Source organism: Mercenaria mercenaria, chromosome 15 (assembly GCF_021730395.1).
Source record: "Mercenaria mercenaria strain notata chromosome 15, MADL_Memer_1, whole genome shotgun sequence".
NCBI classification, from domain to species: Eukaryota; Metazoa; Mollusca; class Bivalvia; order Venerida; family Veneridae; genus Mercenaria; species Mercenaria mercenaria.
Genome location: NC_069375.1, coordinates 41,908,218 through 41,928,928, shown reverse-complemented (window position 1 = coordinate 41,928,928; position 20,711 = coordinate 41,908,218). Strand labels below are relative to the sequence as shown.

Sequence of the window (20,711 nt, the reverse complement as noted above, 5' to 3'; positions counted from 1 at the left end):
CGAATATATTTTAAAGGGTAAGTTGTAATTTCCGCAACTGTTCCAGACAGAAAATTCATTTTCAGTGTATTCATGGTTTAGACAATAAAGTCAGCTACATTTTAAACGAAATTTCAGCCGAGTCTCTTATTTTCATCGCACTGTATAATTATTTGAATGTAACTGATTAGGATTTTTAAAACCCGTAACACAACTTCGAGAACGTTTAAAAGCATGCATTTAGTGTATAAATCGTGGTAATCTACGAAATACTGTCATATCCTACCGCCGCCCATCGCCTAATCAATCGCAATGTCATGCTATCAAATCGCAATGGTTTCTTACGGAATATTGTTTATTTCATATCCTACCATCGTCCATCACCTAACTACCAAATCACGAGGGTAGGATGGCAAGATAGTAGGAATGGTTGGATGGTAGGATAGAAGAATAGCGATAGTAGGATAGCGATGGTATCCGACTAGCATACTACCGCTATCCTATCATCCTACCAGTCTACCTTCCAACTTTCCTAACATCGCTATCCTACTACCCTACAGTCCTACCATCGTACTATCCTAACATACTATCATGGTTGTGTGATAATTAGGAGTAACATATATTAACCCTTACCCTGCTTAATTTCTATAATGAAATTGTCCATCTTTCAATTTGGACAGTACCATTAACTGTTAAAAGGGGTGCTTATCAAAAATATACTGATTGAATGGTGAATAGTGCAGACCATGATCAGACTGTACGGATCTGCAGGCTGATTACTGGTCGAAGAGAAATAATCACTTGCCGGCAGCAGGTTAAAGGTTAATAAAACTTTAGTGCCTTCAACATAAACAAACATGTAAATACCTACAAGATATGCAGCAATAAAACTAGGTTTATATTTATTTAAATTTACAGTTTCACGCTGTTGAAAAACTGTTTATTCCATATCCTACGATCGCCCATCGCTAAATTATCAAAGCGCGATGGTAGGATGTTGGAACTGCAAGATAGCAGGTATGGTAAGATGCTAAGATAGCGATGGTAGGATAGTGAAATAGCGATGATAGGATAGTAAGATCGTAGGATTGTAGGATAGCTCTAGTAATTACTATCATCATACCATCGCTATCCTACCATCCTAATATAGATATCCTGCTATCGTACTGTCGCTCATCCTATCATCCTATTATCCTACCAGCTTGTAATCCTACTATTCTATCACCGCATAAACAAAAGATGATTTTTAATGCTATAGTTCATTTTCGTACGGTGGCACAGAAGGGACATGGAAGATATATTTTCTTCAAAGTAAGATCCTCTCCCAAATTTGTTCAAATGGTGGCACTTGTCTCCTCTCAGGGGCAACTAACTGTTATTGCCATTCAAGATTCAGCGGCCCATAAATACAATCAAATTCAAACAGTCTAGGTCAAGTGAGTAACTTCGGAACACTACTATAAAGCCCTCTACTTATACTAACCATAGTTGTTACCATTCATGATTCAGTCTGTCATATGTATATTACAGTGTCAAATAGTCAGTTTCAGATAAGCGACTAAGGGTATTTTTGCCCTCTTGTATTCATTATTGTGTTCGGAAATAGATACATATTTTATTTTATACATAATGAAATAAAACGAAAACTGATAAAAAATACATTATCTTAGTATAAATTTTGGGGAAGTTAGTTCTGTTCAGTGATTAACCGTTTATAACAACCTGATAATGATCGGGTACGGGGCTGCTAAATACAAGTAATAATAATGATGTATTAATTCAAATCACTAGGGGCAATAATGTTGATGAGCTATAGATTTCCGAGTGCGTTACTGCAATATTGATAAAATGCTAGTAAAAATAATTTTAAAATTTCATATCTGTAAATTAGCTTTTTAAATTTTTATTTCACGCCTTCGCTCATAGACTACACTTTTTAAAGGAATAATATGGAGCAAGTATTAACTACATTCCTTAGTGAATTACGACAAGGAAGGTACATTTGAATATGTCTTAATCATATTAAGTGGAGAAAAATATCCATAGCTTTCAGATAAACGTACAATTTGTATTTCATTTTAAGCATGAAATAGTATTAATTTCACTTAAGGTACTAAAAAAACTCTGTTGAAAAGCTTAGACTTTTAATAAAATAAAAGTATAATATGAATGAGTGTGAAAATTGCTTTTGAAGTCAGTTTGTTCATTGGTTCTTGAAAATGCAACATTCTTTGTGGTCAATTAGAATTGCTAATGTCATGTTAAAATTATGAATACTTCAAAAACATCATATTAAACATTTTGCATTTAATACGAACGTCAGTATTTTTTACGAAAGCAGATCAATAGCGATATAATCCAGGGCCAATAACCTCAAAGTAATAAAGTCATTTATTGATAGAGATACCAGCATGATTATCTATCAACAACAGGGTTTATCTATTGAGTAATCTCGAGATTGCGTACGCTAACTGACGATCCTTAAATTGTACCTGCTCAATCTTGAGATTGTGCATATCCCTAGAATGGGTACAACAATTATGTTTCGTTTAGAAATAAGAAAGTTATCGCTGCTTTTCGAATGTCACTGCTCTCGGTTTCGGCATTGACGCAAGTCAACGATATGTAACCTAATATATTGCTTGAAAAAAAAGTCTTATTACACAGCAATGTCGCCACGATTTCTTAGTGCTAACAAGTACAGACTCCTTTTGTCTTTATTTTTGGTCAGCAATTACTTTTAATTTGAAATAAAGCATTCAACTCAATATGTTGATTTTCCACTTACATTACATAGGAATATCTACTTAATGCATTTCTTATGTAAACAACACGCGCTATATTGAAATCCAACATTTTAGATACTTTAAATCCCCACTAACGCCGAACATCTTTTTAAAGATATTTCTTTTTACAATATTAGTATGGACGTAGTCAAATGAATTTACCTCACATTCATATATTTTCACATCTTATTTTTTTTTAAACCCCTTGAAAAAAAAATACAACGATATACAGTGTCTATACGATCTTTACAATTGTACTCCTAGACAGCGAATGGTGGAAAATGGTAATGCGTGGTCTGAATTAATTACAAACACAAGGAAAATCTTTCTGTAACAATTTTTTCACTGATATATTGACACATTTACAAATTTCCTAAGTGTATAGTGAAATTAGTCACTAAAACTTCATGCACCTTGTAATGAAATGTAACTGCTATACCCGGCAATCTGACTAAACTAAAATAATTGATTTCTAAACGAAGATCTGCGAATGACCTCTTCACATTCATCTTTCTGTCTATTTGGATTTGGATTTCCGACATTGCTATTTCTATTTTTGCAAATCTATTTTTATTTGAACCAATCAGACGGCTCGTTTCAACAAGCATTTGGTTGCATTGCTATGTTGCTACCATGCATGTTAGCTGGAGCAATGTCTTCCATAATTTCTCATTATTATAACAAAGTCAAGTCCTTATCCTGCATGATCTTGTTTGTTTATTTGATATTTATTTGGTTATTTCGTGCGTTTTAGGAAGTGATGAACTCCCTTAATCAACTGCCACTGAGACATTGGCTATTAATAGATTTTCATTCACTATAACAGTCAGACCAGTGCTGTCGATTATCTCCAAATAAATGGCATAAAGCCTACTTACAAAACTCTTTATTATCTCCACCCGTTTTACTTACTTTACCTTTCTTAAGAGATCACCTGTTCACGAAGACCAGCATTTTCATTTCCCAGTGGAGGTCTAAGCAGACGAGTTTTGAGTGTATATAAATATCCCAGCACCAACCAATAAATTAGACAAGCAAAGGAAGTAAATATCATCTCTAATTTTCAAAAATGAAATCGAAATAGGGAAATGGTATTTACCGTTACAAAATGGTTGTTCACCAACTCCCCAGTCCCACATGCCTTCTTTCTGTCCACTATCAACACAAGTTATAAAAGAGTTGCCTGCTACCTGCAAATTTTTCCGGCATGTGAGTTGGCATTTGGTTCCTAGTATTAGAGTAGGTGATGAACAATCGGATAACATAAAGCTGTCATTAAATACCAAGGCCGGTTGCTCACATGTAACAACTGAAACACAATTGTTTGCCAAATAATTTCATATACAATTTGGTTGCTTTTAACATGTCAGTCCACATTTTTTTGTAAATCTAAATAAGGAAATCAAAAAGTTAATCAGTAGTCTAAAACAATTCCAGTTGTTGTATAAAATAAAAATTTCATTACTGTCAACGCAATTCTTAGTAGAATATTTAAGTATATTTTATTCTCACTGCAAAGTTATGCAATGGTACGACAAAAAGAAGACGATTAACATTTCTTCTGTATAAAACTTATAAAAAGGTGTACCTTTTATGTGCAAATCCACACTACATTCTGCAGACTTATTTGTTTCATTCAATGCCATTTTGTATACCACTTTATGTAGACCCGATTCTAAAATGTCACCTGGATTCGGGCCCTCGGTTTGATATAATGCTACTATGTTGTTAACAATGGCAGCTGATGTTGGAAGCTGCCAAATTACTGCCACCGATGTTTGTTGTGAATCTGTGTAGAAGGCTTGAGGCGAAATACAGTGGACAGCCAGAGGTTCTGGAACTGAAAAATGTAAAATGAGACTGTTACGATCTACTTGTAAATAGTTTTCTTATCTAATGACATTAATCAAATACTTTGTCAATTAAGCCGGTTTTACTTTTATTTTGTTTTAGGACAACATGCCTCGGTTAAAACTTGAGGAGCCAAAAAGAGTAAAAACGTAGGCATATCACACTGGTGAAAAATTCAGTTATAAAAGTTCAATAAAAAGTATATTAATATCATTAGAATATATCATAGTATCATTTGGCTCATGGCAAAGTGAGGCAGAAATCATAGCAGTCATATTGATAGCCTTGCCAGGCCCGGGTCCAGGGTCTGGCCGAGAAGGCCGGTGCCCCACCCCCAAGTTGGCTGAGAAGTGAACTATACTCATCAAAGCTGCACCCAATTATTTATTATTATTATTATCAAATTTAAACCCAAAAGCGCACCAGAGGCCACTATTTCATACCAATATTTCAAAAAATTCCAGGGGAGCAGTCCCCTGACCCCACTTAAATGAGGGGGAGCCCCCTCCCATACATCAAAATTAATACCAAAAATTCACCAGAGGCCATCATTTCAATTTTTGCAGCGGGAGAGCCCTCTGACCCCCTTAAAATAAGGGGGTTCCCGCTACAGTACCTCAACATTTAGACCAACAAATGTACCATAGGCCAACATTTCGTATCTGTATTTCAAAATTTTCCAGGAAAGAGAGCCCACTGAATCCACTAAAATAAGCGGGGAACCCCCTCCCATACCTTTAAATTTAGACCAATAATGAACCAGAGGTCACCATTTCATACCTGTATTTCAAAATTTTCCAGAGGGAGAGCCCCCTGACTTCCCCCCCCTCCCCCTCCTATAACGAGGAGGTTTCCCTTAGAGCGCCTAAAAAATTTAGACAAAACATGCGCCATAGGCCGTCATTTCATATCTGTATTTTAAAAAATCCCCAGGAATAGATTTTTATGTATCTGACTTTATTAGACTAGGATAAATCCCCAATTATCATTTTTATCAATATATTTTTTTCTTAAATTATGAAAGTAACTGTGATAAATAGGCCTCGGTTAAAATTTGTGTCTGGCTACGGCACTGGTGGGCGATAAATAAAAATAAAAACCACAACAACTTGAGCAGCTGACCAAATACAACGTCCAAAAGGGTATTTTTTAAAGAAAAAATCAAGCTTAAACAGCTTTTACACTCAAAAATGTACCATTCTAAAATGTTTTGTATTCAAACATCTCAGTATATTTTTGTTTTCTGTATGTGTAGCTTGTATGCATGACATCATTCGCCTTAAATGAAAAGACAGACTTAACATAGTAGTGCAACTAACACGTACATCAGGCTCAAGCCTGCAAATTGTAAGGGCCTGGGACTTACAACGGTGTTGCACTAACAATTTAACCCTGAAACTGCACTCAGAAATGCTCTGATTATTTTTATAACTTCATTGTCCAACTGTGTCAGAACAGGACTAAAATTTCACATCATGTAGAAACACATTGATTGTTCTTTATGTTGCCATTCTGTCTTAGGGACTGGGGTATAATCATTGCGGTTGTTTAGGCTACCACTGATTAAATGTGCGAACTTTGTAGATTCTTGCATGTTTTATGCTCCATTTTATATTTATCGTTAATCTTCTTATCTTATTCACCAAGGATATGTATTATTTGTGATATTTTATCTATCTATTTCAAAGAAGCAATGGATCTGCAGACATATTTTTCTTTATAAATTATGCATGTCCTGCAGCTGATGTAATATTAGTAGACTGCATAATGTTTATTACAAAACTGCTATTAAAGTGTAGATATGCAGTGATTATATAAGGTCTGCATCGTGCATACATATAAAATTGGCCGAAACATAAAATGATAAATGACAAGCATCTCCAATGGCGTATGGTCACACTTGAAAGCAAAATTTTCAAATTGATAAATAGTATGTTCACTGGTTCTCGGAATATAACTCACCAAGGGCAATGAAACAGACAAAGAAATCAATCGAAATTGTCGTAGCTAAAGTTATGTTTCAGTTTCTTTAATATTGTTTTCTATTTTGCCAACTGTCAGTGCCACCAAAAATGTTGCAAAAATATCACAATCCGAAACAATTAAAACTCAACTTTGGTTACCCTAAAACAAGAATCTTTTGTCAGCCGTTGTGTATACATCTGCATTTTTTGTGAAGATAACATTTGTACTAGCTGTTTGAAAACAACACAAACTTCTGATAGTTAGTAACAAAAAGATGCAGTTGATTTTAAAGCAACATAAGAATTGGAAATTTCAAATAGAACAGAAGCTTTAAAACTGAAATATCAAATGTTTGTGTTTTGATAAAGCATATGCCCTGCTGTTTTATTGTCTCCAGCATTTGCCCTGTTGTTAAGTTGTATTCAAGCATTATGCAAAACTCTATTCACTGTAATGTAGCGTTTTTATGTTTTTACTTCCTCGAGTTGCGACCTATAACATTTCACCGGGACTTACAGATTTTAAAGTTATGAGTGACTAACACATTTTACACATTAAGTGTTGCTTTTATAGTTTCCTCTGTGTTTGTATGTTCGTCACAATGTACTCAAAAGGGATCTTCTTATAGATTTTATCGGTATGCATCAATATGACATATGCATTTTGTCCAAGTTCCATGTCTGGTCATGATTTCTTTTTTAGTTATGGTTTCAGGATGGAAATTTATATTACTATTCTTCCAAGTATTTTCAGGGGACGTGTGTTATTCAATATTGTCTTAAACAAAACTAATAAAAATTGTGGATATTTATCGTTGATCGTTGTCCAATTGAATATACAAACAACAAATCTATTACGTGTGATAAACCAGTGTTTTTTATTCTTGCATCTGTATCTGCTTTGATGCATGCCATATCATATTTCGTAGTTTTTGCGTGATATTTCCTAATGTAAAGTTTTGGCTGCTCTAATTTCTACGTACATTAAATATGTTTACAATGTTTAATTGTTTTTTTCTTCTGACGTATTCCAAAGATAGTGATATGTATGAGGTTATAGGCACATGATATTTGGCCCCTTAACCTTAATTCTACATGAAAACTGTTTCATCTGTACTTGTAAACATACCAATGTACCTTGTAGCCAAATGAGAATTAAGATATAATATATATGAGTCATATTTAATTGAACGTAAATTTAACAGATGGACAAAAAACAATTAGCAAAGGCTTTTAATGATAAAATCCCACATACTTCTAGATTAAAATATCAACAATTGCAAACAAAGCACAGGTAAGTAATATAAGAAGGGATTAAAAATAAAATTTAAAAAAAACAATGAATAGTCAAGGTTAAGTAAAGGTTAAATAAAAGTAATGAAATGGAATATAATTAGACTGTGCCTTAAAACAGAAAATTAAAAGCTGCCGACCTTAATATGACAAATTGTAACTAACGAAGTTAAAAAGATGGTAGAATTTCAAGGTTTATAATCTCTTCCTAAAATTTGCTTCTGACTAACTTACATGTACAAAAAGTAGATCTTGACCATAACCCATCTGCTTGGCAAATCGTGTACAGAGGTCCTTCGGCAGTAAACCCAACATCGCAGGTAACGAAACACAATGTCTGATACGAATATGTAGACTTGTCGCAAACTATCTTTCCATTATTTGGCGCAGATGGAACCATACAGTGGACGACTGAAACAGAAATAATTATGTTGTTTTAAATTCGTATCTATCTGGAGGTGTACTAGAATATCATTGCAATTTTTTATTAGCATTATGGATAACGATGCTGCAAACTGTCGTCTGGTATATTTCAAGTGACAAATTAATAATCGAAAGTGCACTTAAATTAGGTTAATTATTCTGTTCAGCAACATATCCATGACAAGTTCAATGAAATATTTTAATATCAACTTTGTATAGTGTTAAGAAAATTGTTAAAACACAGTTGCACTTACCATACTTCCCAGTATTTAATTGCTTTTTAGCGACATTATCTTTTATTAATCATTAAGTATATATGCACACATTCACAGATCTCTTGCAAGGAAAACGTTTTTACTAGATCATACTAAATTTCTTCTGATTCAATATATTAATTATTTCGCTATAACGGCTACTTCAGGTTAACATACACTGTAGTTTCAAATCAGATGATTTATTTAGGACTAACCTGAAACACCTTGTGACTAAATACAGTTTCCTATAATTTTTACAGTTATTACGATGATGTTGTTATTTCTCGAAATATATTCTTCAGGCCAGCCATCAATGACTTTTTATTTTCTTAATCAATAAACCAATAAACATTACAAATACTTTCTTATCGCTAAGGTTTTAGATTAACATGATTTAAGGTAGTTCTGCACGTTTGATAAGCCGGAAGTGATGGCGTAACGTCATTTATCCGGAAAACATAGAATAAAGCCTGGATTCGGCTTACGGAAATGAAAATCATTTTATTAATTAATAGCAGCCTATGAGTAAATTTATTACAATGGCACTGTTACTGTCTTTCTAAAGTTAAAATATGATATTAAAAAATCTGACACGTTAAAAATTCAAAATAATATCTTAAAATCAGCGTGAAAGTGCGGTTCACATTAATCATGGTCAAATGTCTCAAAATTAGGCACAAGGACCTATACATTTTATTTCACCACATTATAGGCCATATGTTTGTTTACAAATGTAGTAAGTTTCATTAAATTCTACATTGTAGAAAAATTTCTATTCGCGAAAATGTTATGAAAGTTATGATTTTCCCATAGACTTCCATTATGAAAAATTGCGTGAGGTCTAATATTTTCAAATCAGTCTTGCAAAAAATCAAGCACACGACCCTATCTTTTTAATTTGCTGAATTTTCTAGGTATATTCTGAAATTTTGAAAAATCAGAGTTAAATCAAATTCTACATTGTAGAAAAAATTTCGATCCAAACGTGCAGAACTACCTTAAGACTAAGACTAACAGGAACACATTTTCACACAATGTACCATGATGAACTGTGTAAATGAACTTTGTACATCTTCATACCTTCACATGTGGGTGCAGGTGACCAGACGGGTAAGCTATGTTTATTTGACTGACAAATGACGTATGCATATCCATGCATTCTGTATCCCGTATTACACCTGTATGTACATTTACTTCCAGGCATTGACCCATTTGAACACACGTAGTGGCCGTTTTCTACTGCTACCGGTGCAGTGCATTGACCATCAACTGGCATGTAATAATACAAAGATAAAAGTAATAGTTTATAAATATGTAATTTTATGTTGTAATTTTTTCTCATAGAGAATAAAACGGCAACGATATTAGATGGGTCATTTCTTTATACGTGTTATATATCCTTTTTTGTTTTAGCTTATACAGAAATTTTACAGAGCAGAATAATGTCTTAATAAATAGCGCTTTGAAAGAAGTTTTGGACGATAAAACGGCAATGCGTAAACCTCAAATTATCTAGGTCAGACACTACATGTTAAGACCTGATTCTAAACTAAAATCTATCAGTTTATGACTACGCACCTAAATATGCTTACTTTTTTCACTCTTCATATCTATCGAAAAAAAGAAAACAAACTAATCGTTCTATTGTTTCAACTTTTTGCACAAACATCAAATGCCAATGAGATATGCCTGCTCATACATATCTACTGCAAATCAGGTTGACGACCAGCTTACCCATCCCAGTTTACGAAACTAGTAACTAGACATCTAAACATACCGTATACTTGGAATGCGAAGTAACAACTGTCTTTAAGCCCATTTTTATCCGTGGCAAGGTAAACAATGTCGTATCTGTGTCCTTCCGCCGTTCCATTGAAATAAGAACCATTCGTATCACCAGTAACTTGATCAATTCTGACAAAATATTAACAGATCTAGTAATTACATTGCTGGTCCGTCCCGTTAGAGCCATCGCCGCATACGAAAAAACGATACTACGAAAAGTCGAAATAACGAAACTGCAGTGGTGAAAAATTGCAATCACGATGATGAAAACACGAAATTATGATGGTGAGAAGTCGAAACAACGAAACTACAATGGTGAAAAGAATTTCGTTTATTCGATTTTACAACATGTTTGTTTCTTTGTCTCGACATTTCATCATCGTAGTTTCGACGACCATCGTAATTTTGACTTTTCAAAATCATAGTTTCGACTTTTCACCAACGTAGTTTTGACTTTTCATCATCGTAGTTTTGAGTTTTCAACATCATAGTATCGTCTTCTTGGTGCGCATGCGCACATCTCTATACCATTCACGAGGTAGGACGTTATCATGTCGTCTGAAGACGGAAGTATTTTGTACATGTATAGAAATGCAATTGATTAGGTAGATATTTCGATCTTCATGAATTGGAGTCTGAATCACTTAGCATGATTTATTTACATACAAAACAATGTAATTTTATTGAGACTACAATCGTGACATATATTTCATTTAGCTTGATCAAATGAAGTATCTACCTAAAGAATTGTATGTATATACATGTACAAAAAAAGAGTAATAAAGTACCTTCTTCAGACAACATAATTACGCTCTCCCCCCCCCCCCCCCCCCCCCCCCCCCCTTGTAATCGTAAGCAGACCTGTGCGCATAGGCATCAGGAAGGCGATACAACGAGAATACTCGAAACTACGATGTTGAAAAGTCGAAAGTACGATGGTGAAAAGTCGAAAGTATGATGGTGAAATGTCAAAACTACGATTGTGAAAAGTCGAAACAACGAAACCACGATGTTTGAAAAGTCGAAACAACGAAACCACGATGGTGAAAAATCAAAAGTGCGATAATGAAAGAACGGAATAATTTCGACTTTGAGCCATCGTATTTTCGTTATTTTGACTTTTCACATCTTAGCTTCGTGTTTTTACCACCGTGATTTCCACTGTTACGTTATTTCGACAGTTTAACATTGCAGTATCATTGTTTTGTTGTTTCAAGCTAACGGGACACCGTTTACGTTGCTAATATTACTAACTAACAAATAAGCATTTTTGGCAAATAATTCACCTTTTGGTTTTATCTAAAACTCTTATGCGTTGTTTTTGTTTGAGTCTTAAGCCAAATAAAGAAAACTATATTCAGCTTTACCTTGGTACATCTCCGTTTTGGTCCGTTGCATTTGGTTCCGTCCAGAACACTTCTACACTTGTTTCTACATTTGTAGACATATATATTGATAAAATTTCTGGTGGTGTACATGGGTCAGTAAATTCTGGAGGGGCATATTTGTTAGTGTCGTTGTTTACAGTAGTATTACCTATAATATAATAGAAATGTGTGGTTACCACACAGTTGATAGGAGGTCTAATAGAAATATCATTTCAGACATTATTTCTTAACACTGATGAAAAGGTTAAACTTTGTCATTCGCTTGCCGATTGTCCTTAGAGTATTGCTCTTTCGACATTTTTTCTTTTAAATTCGATAGAAATAAACGTTTTAGTTTGTCTATAATTAATGTGGTGTGGACAGTCATGCGGTCATTTTGTTTCACTTTAACACTTTAAGGTTTGGTGAGAAAAAACAGTTAGTTATTTTTGGTTTTATGCCGTATTTGATCTAGTTCCAACACGTAATCTTATAAAAAGATTTAAAATTCAAAAGATTTTTATTTAGTAATATTAACATATAAACGTTTCTTGATCCGTGATAAATGTTTCATACGAACATGAAAGATAAGTACAAAGACGACATGGAAAGTGAAACTATAATCAACAACATTAAATTGAGGAAAAAAAACATGCATTAGAGAATGGATGGAGTACATCTTATAAATATACAAATAAAAAGGGGAAATACAGTTGTGTTACATATAAATATCATCCAGAGATTCCATTTTATATGGAAAATGAATGCAACGGAAAATTACTATATGTTAATATTTTGACAGTTAGAATATTTGATAAATCTTAATATATATTTTACGACGGTCTATATCACGTGCACTTGACTCATATCAGACAACATTTTATTGGGAAGGCCTAATAATAAGTATTTAGACATTAAATTAAAGACAACCCATTGAAGTCGTTTCTTGAGACTGAGGTGCTACGGCGTTCAACAGAAAATATATCTAAAGACATTATTTTATGTTATTTTGTTTTCGAATATACAACAACACAAGACAAAGAGCAATTCTTATAGACGAGGACTCGAACAGACAAAGGCAAACACATATTACAGTTTAAATGTTTTCCAGCTTCAAAACAAAATAGTAAAATAGAAAAAGCTTATTTTGTGTTCAAATGCTTCCACAAACGCTACACCTAAAGCTCATTGTCCTTATGTCCTTATAATTCTGGAAAATATGCACTTTAATATTTTTCAAATACCTTTAAGCAGCATGAAACAGAACGTAGTTAAAAATTGTGCTGCTTAATACTATATTCACTGTTTAGAGATAATAACGTAGCATCAAGGTATGTGCATTATCAAACGTACTCACAGAAATAGTTGCAAGTTGATGAACTGTTTTGCTCCAAATTGATGAAACTAGTTTGTTTGATTGGATCATCTGAAGTAAGAGAACTGGAAAACCTGCCTGAAGAAATGTCAAATTATTAAGAAAAGGTTATCATAAAAAAACAAGCGTATGCACTATTCAAGGTATAAGTCAATATACCATGTACATTGTTTATATGTAATCTGATTTGTTTTAACAGGCAACTTAGGTATATATTGCCTATATAAACAGTCTACAAAATATTTAACTGCTCATTCAACAAAACTAATGTTTTCTTAAGTCATAGAAAAGGTACATCTAATTTTAGGGTAAGCAGTTTAAAAGTATGACACTTAAATTGATTTTTCCAGATTTTGATAGTGGAGGAAAACCCCAGGCGCCTCTCCTGACGGTAATACTTTCAGGCATGAGCTGACGACTGGTAGAACCACCGACCTTCCTGAAGTCTGCTCAATGGTTTTCTCAAAAGAAGCAATTTTGGTTTCATTCTTTTCCAAATGAGGTTCTAGCCTGAACTGTCTGAAACTAACTATTAACTTTTTCTCTTTTATATTTATAAGGAAAAGGAAAAATCAAGGGCACGACTTCAAACCATTGATGTTCATTTTAAAAGTGTAAATGAAACAGACTGTACAGGTAGATCCAAATATACGTTATCACAATATACTTTCTGTTAAAATGTCATAAGTACCTCATTACAACAGTAGAAAGATGCTAATTAAACAAAGGACTTCGGACACTATCATATGCTTCTAGCCTACATTTCAAATGCAAATTTCTGCTTAAGTATTTAAACAATACCCAAAGCGTTTCGAGTCAGTGATAAACCAATGTATTAGTTAATTTATTACAGCAGAAACTGATTTGTATCTGTTCCTATCAAGATGTTTTTCTTATTTTATCTGGGCCAGGGTATATTTTCTTGAAAAAATAAAATGTTTAAATTTCCGTGAAAATATAATGTCATCACTTTACGGAAGTTTTAAATATTTTAATTCCAGTCGAAAAAAGTGACAAAATCTGTTTATTTAAGGAAAAAATTACATTTTAAGATTTAAATCCTATAAATAAATAAAAAAGGGAACGATATTTTTCCAAACAACCTGTACTTGATTTATCTATACACTGTTCATAATGTAAAGTTATTGACGCATTACATTGTGTGAATAGGTATACATGTATTAGTGACCGGTCAGTTATATTACAGTGGTTCAGGTAGTTATTTAAGTACATGTACATGTCTGTATAGCTCTGTTATAAGTGATGGCAGCTATTTGTGTGATGTATAACATTAATAATAAGAAAAGTCAGTAATCTTATCAAGGCCGTAGGGTAGGATTTTGTTTAGGATAAGCACCAGTGGCACACATAATATTTGAGCCGCGCCATGAGAAAACCAACATAGTGCAATTGCCACCAGCATTGATCGATCCTGACTAGCCTGCACATCTGCGCAGTCTAGTCAGGATCAATGCTGTTCGCTAACGGTTTGTCTTATTCCAATAGACTTTGAAAGCAAACAGCATGGATCCTGACCAGACTACGCAAATGCTCAGGCTGGTCTGGATCCATGCTGGTCGCAAAGCCACTATGTTGGTTTTCTCATACCACGGCTCATTTCGCTTAAACATGTAATAAAAATGTATCCGAAATGACAGTTCTATCTGAGGCTTGCCTAAGGAAGCTGGATCGGAAAAAGTTAAATCCGGATAAGTCTGACAACAACCCATCTATAGATAATGTTGTCTATTCAGGGCTGAAGTTGTGGGCAAAACATATTCGAAAAGTTGAAGCAGGTCGCTGCTTAAAAGTTCCACCTGAAACTCGGCTGGACCGTTTAGTTCGTGTTCGCGTCTAGCCTTATTTGTATATGCCATCTGCATGGAAAGCGACTTGACACATTACTTTCGTGGCATCACACTGAATGTGAAACCGTCACTGATATGACATGCCAAGAAGCTACTGTTCTTGACCTATGCATCACAGGCATATCAATGCCAAGCTTTATTTCTGTTGGATAGACTATAGTCAGGATCAGATAAAATGCTGTGCACATATTGCCCCTTTTTTTGTTGTGTTTAAGCCTAGTCCGCCGCAAAGAAAATCTTCAATTCAGTTTTTACTGAAGGAAGAACATGAAGTGATGAATGCGTGTCACATGTAGTATGTGTCTAAAAGAAATAAATATAAATGCACATAAAAAGATGAAGAAATAAAGAAATGAAAAAAAAATAAAAAATACAAAAAAAAAATAATAAAAACAAAATGGAAAACAAATTACATCCTGGTGTGCGCGTCGCGAGGAGGGCATGCAGAAGATTACCTGGTGTGTTGCTAGTATTTTACAGCACACATTTGCCAATCTACTACAACAAACAAACAGGATATGCGAATGAAAATTTAACCCAATGAATAATAATGAATTAACAGTATTTGCTTCTCTCACTACTCTACATGTATAACATGCCTATATGTGCCCATTCAAACATTTGTATAGTATTTTAGTTACAAACAGATGTAAAAATATGTGACTATCAAATTATTAAAAATGAATATAAAAAGTATTGGTTACTTTACATTTGGGAACACCCTGTAGTTATATTTTTTGTTTAAAAGTACAATTCCACCCCTTGCATCAACACAATAGTCACAGAAAATGTGTATAATTAATATCTACATATGCTGGTCAAATATGGTTTTGATGCACGGGGGGGGGGGGGGGGGAACAATGTTCTTTAAAGCAAAATAGCTTTTATATGTATATAACAGGGTACGTAATTCTATTTAGAGCAAAAATTACCATTTTATGAAAAAATATTGAAAAATTTGACTTTAAGAAATAATCTCAAATATGTATTTTGATGGTATATGTAATTAAATACTTATTTCTTAGTGGTTTATTTTTCACTCTTGGAGTAGGCAAATTCATATAGAAAGTGTCCGAAGTCCTTTAAATATTAGTATTCGCATGCACTGTTGGCTAGATTTATACTTTTATTTTTTTTAACTCCTTATTGATTTGCCATTATAAACGAAAAGAAAAACAGAAATATCACCACTCTAGTATCCGATGTGCAACCTTGAAATAAAATCAGACAGCCTTTGTCTAATACTTAATACTAGTACTGTTATTATTTTGTAAATGTATTTTCTTACCCTTAAGAGTATTTCATTGCAGAGAATATCTGTTACTTTATGCAGAATGCTCGGGTCAGCTAGGGTCAGTGTGTATTTCAACGTGTACCTAAATCCATATCCACGGTCTAGGCTACCTAGCTGGTAAAGCTTATATTATAATTTATGAGGTAGCATTCCATATTTGGGGGATAGCTTGTAAAAAGGGGTTGTTTTCATGTTTCTCTACGATTCTCTCTATGCTTTTCTGAGATTCTGAGGTTACGAAGTCGCAAATATTTAGAGAAGAAGAACTTTTCTTTTTGAAACAATTGCTGTGCATATTCATTGTAGATGTAGATTAAAATGTAACTGGAGTTATGATTTGTATATGTACAAATTATTCCAACACAAAAAGGGAGAATTTTTACTAACAGTACACAGACTGAAATCATTGTATCCCCGATGAATTATACGCTCATCGTCGTCTCAGTCATATTGTTTGTAGTTTCAAAATCATCAAAATAAGATTTAATCCATTTTTCATCAAAGTCTTAATCTATGAGACAGAGTTCTTATTTGCTTATTAAACATTTAACAATGACTACACAAACATAGTATTACGTAATCTAGATTCATGTCGTGGGAACAATATATCTATTTGAAGATACGGCACCGGCGCTAAAAGTTACTGACTGACGGACTGACACTTCTTCTGTGAGATTTAAACCTTTCTTTATATTCTGACTGAAGTGAAATATTTAATTATAAGAGTGAAATGTATTTGATATTTTCCCACAGGAAAACTTTATTTGACATGGCACTACACTTTGCTCTTTCATACACGACTACGCAACTCGTAAACACATAGCATCTAGTGATCACAAGTTGAAAGATATTTCAATCTTACACCGAAACAAACAAATATCCTCTATTCATTTACAGTTTTAAATAATTACGATATGTGGCTTATTTTGTGACTGACTTCTGCCATGTTTGCGGTGAGAATAAAACCTGTAAAAAGATCCTTTGGAACAACAGAATCAAGAGAACACGACAAATACAGTGTTCTGTCATCTTATCGTGTCGACGGGGCGAACTCACAACAATATGATAGATCGACAAATAAAGGGTGCGAGAACAACACTTTATGCCCACCGACACGAGCTGTCGAAAACTAAAATCTGTGAAATAAGCGACCGTTTTTTGTTTTTCGACCTGCCAACACGGCAGCACAACAACACGATTGGCCGGACAGCTTGACAAAATACGGACATCAGAAAGGTACTTTTATACCCGCCACCCACCCCCCCCCCCCCCCCCCCCAAAAAAAAAAGGAATGGGCTTAAAATATCTTTATTTATACCTTTATTTGTCGCTATTTCGTACATTTATATATTATTGTTTCTGTCGAGCTGTCGAGCTGTCGTTTTGTCACGTTTCCCCTCCCACGCTGAAGCAACAAAACGACTGTTTTTTTGTATTTGTCAAGTTGCACCTTGTTATGACTCTTAAGAATATTTGCCATGACAATACCTTGCCATGGCATATATTTGCCATAGACTTGCCATGGCACATTTTTACCATGGACATATTTTTGCCATGACAGTTTATTTTTGTCATGGCAGGGCAAAACTTCCCTGGCAGTTCTTTGGGATAATGATATAATAAGTTACCAGTTACCTAAAGATATGTCCAAAAATAAAGAAAACATGTTTTTCAGAAAATTGGGAGGAAAATGCCATGGCAAAAATGATAAAATTTCTTGCAATGGCAAAATTATTTTGGCAAAATTGTTTTCGCCATAGCAATTGCAATTTACCAAAAAAACCCTAGTACTAATATGAAATAAATTCGTACTAACTTTGAAACAGGTTAGTAAATAGAACAATTTATAACAGTTTTCATTTTTGTTGAAGCACATATAAATATAGGCTGAATTTGCCTAATACCGGCGTGGCAAAAAGAAATCGGCGTCATTAAAAGTATATAAAAGTGCCCTATCTCTTGGACTAAACGTGTTTATGGCTCGAACTGCTTAGAGAATATTATGACATAAACATTCGCCACATGCTGTCATGTTTTTTAACGAGATATATGCATTATTACAGGCGCAGACGGGCACCTAGATAGAACACCCGACCTTCCGTAAGCCAGCTGGCTTATTCCTCGCATGAAGGAATTCTGTACCCCAAGCAAGGTTTCTAAACCACAGCGGTAAGGTCAGTAGCCTTTACTTTCCTGTCACGGAGGTCCCATCAAACAATAAAAACAAGATTCTTTAATCTTTGACAAATCTATAGTTATAAGTCATATTTCTTATAAGCAAACTATTTCTTTTGACTCTCGGCTATTCTACAACAATCGGTCAAGGCCGGTCTTTGTTCAGGTTTTGAGTTTGTCAACATGCTACATTCAAATTACGGATTTTCTTTAAACTTGGACGAGTTTTGTTCTCTGAATTTTTTTTTTCTCTTCTTCATAATGTTAACATTTAAAACAGTACATATCACAAAACTGGATAAATTATTTGCGAATATTCTATTACAATATTATTTTTCATTGTCTCGACAAATCTATAGTTATCCGTTCATTTGTAATTATCTTTGGCAAATAAGCAATTATCGGACATCGGGTCATGGTCAATATGTAGATCTAATAAGACACAGCTGTTAGAATACAGTTATATACAGAAAAGAAATGTATCTAGAGATAAACACCAGAAACTCTTTTTTTTGTCTTTGAATAATTCTGATACCTGATCTTATGATTCTTGATTTAATTTTCAATCGAATTGATGCGTTTCTTTTTTAACTTTGATATTTTAATTTAATTGATATATTACCTTCACATAATCCCGTGAATAGCAGGATTGTGGCGAACAACGAGAACAATTGGATACTCAAAGCCAAACCTATTTCCATTTTACATCAGAATTACACTTATCCTTCTAGTTCCTCATTGATGCATTTGAAATAGTTTCTTCTTAAAACAGCAGACAGGTTTGCACTGTCAAACCTTTTGAACAAGTAATGATCGATACTGATAACATTAAAACGACGTGTTTATTGGTAATACTTATAAGATTACTCTGAAAAAAGAGTGTTTGTTTTAGGATTTGTTCTGACTACGCGACTTTCGTTTCCAAGTTTAGCCTGTATAGTTTCATTTTCATTGCTTCTAGGAAAAGCTGAAGGTCGTCTGATGTCATTTTCTGTGTTGTCAACAACTTATGCCTGGCGATATTGCAATGTGCCTGCCGTCCTAAGGATCTCTATAAGAGCATAGCAATAGTTTAGGAGATACTTGAAATTTATAGAGTTGCTGCAAGTATGATTTAATTGCACATCAAAAAGAGCTATAAAAATAACTGTTTAGATTACATGAATGTCACGTTTGAAAAGAACCTTTGTATTTGTTTGTTTTGCTGGGTTTTAACGTCGCACCGACACAATTAGAGGTCTATAGCGACTGTCCAGCTTTGATGGTGGGTGAAGATCGCAGGTGCCCTTCTGTGCATTATTTCATCGCGGGCAGACACCTGGGTAGAACCACTGACGTTCCGTAAGCCAGATGGATGGCTTCCTCACAAGACGAATTCAACACCAAAAGTGAGGCTCGAACTTATATCGGCGAGGGCAAATGATTTGAAGACAGCTAACTTACCCATTCGGCCTTGGAGGCCCTAGGATCCTTCGGAAGCATATAACTCAGTCACGCAACACAATAGCAGACTCGGTTTGACGAAAGAAGACAACTTCGACTTAACCAGAACTCATAACCTATTACTCAAGAAATCTTCATTTCACTTTCATCAAAGCTTGACTATAGTTTTGTTTCCAAATTCACTTTTGGTGAGTTTTATGAAGACTGCTTGTGAATCAGTAGGTCAAATAAAGCAATTTTAATAATATTTTTAGGAATCTTGCGGCAATATAAACCCCGACACTATTGCTGAAGTTTATTCAGATTGCTTTAGATGAAATGCAACATCATATATGTTTACAAGAAATGTGTGGGCTGAATTTACGACGGACAACAAACTCAAGACAACGAGTGGACTAACGGGTGGACTAAGATCAAAGGCGATCATAATAACTTATTCTTGCGATACTCGGTAGAGCATGGTATTTGTATATTTCAGTTGCTAAAAATAAATTCGGTTTGATTAAACCTAAAATTTAAAAAGAATATGTCTAATCATATTTTTATTTTTGATATGATAAGTGTATAAATGTTTAAGTCGGGTGAATCTAAAAAGCACGTACGTTCTACGAACGTTATCATTTGCATTATTCATAAACTTGAAATATTGATAACCGTACTCTTGCTGAATTGAATGGAATGTGTAACGTCAGCATAAAATGTTAACATATAGATATATAAACACAGAAAAGGGCTTTTGCGAAATGTTGAAAATATCTAAAACTGAAAAGTACTGAAATAAACTGGAAGTATTTTCTAAAGATATGACAAATCTAGCGGACAGAATTTTACCAGATTTATGATTATGTAAGCTA

At 34.0% G+C, this 20,711-nt stretch overlaps 1 protein-coding gene across 1 annotated transcript in view; it reads right to left on the bottom strand.

Moving 5' to 3' along the window:
• The window catches only part of LOC123557018 (sushi, von Willebrand factor type A, EGF and pentraxin domain-containing protein 1-like), a 60,601-nt gene extending 41,408 nt beyond the window's left edge, over window positions 1-19,193 (bottom strand). The window contains exons 1-6 of the mRNA XM_053524202.1: window positions 19,037-19,193; window positions 13,060-13,155; window positions 11,703-11,871; window positions 10,328-10,464; window positions 4,354-4,605; window positions 3,865-4,074 (exon numbers count right to left, since the gene is read on the bottom strand). Coding sequence (XP_053380177.1) covers window positions 3,865-4,074; window positions 4,354-4,605; window positions 10,328-10,464; window positions 11,703-11,871; window positions 13,060-13,155; window positions 19,037-19,115 — 943 coding nt within the window. The 5' untranslated portion in view covers window positions 19,116-19,193. The remainder of the gene's footprint in view (window positions 1-3,864; window positions 4,075-4,353; window positions 4,606-10,327; window positions 10,465-11,702; window positions 11,872-13,059; window positions 13,156-19,036) is intronic.
• Between the last annotated feature and the right edge of the window lie 1,518 nt (window positions 19,194-20,711).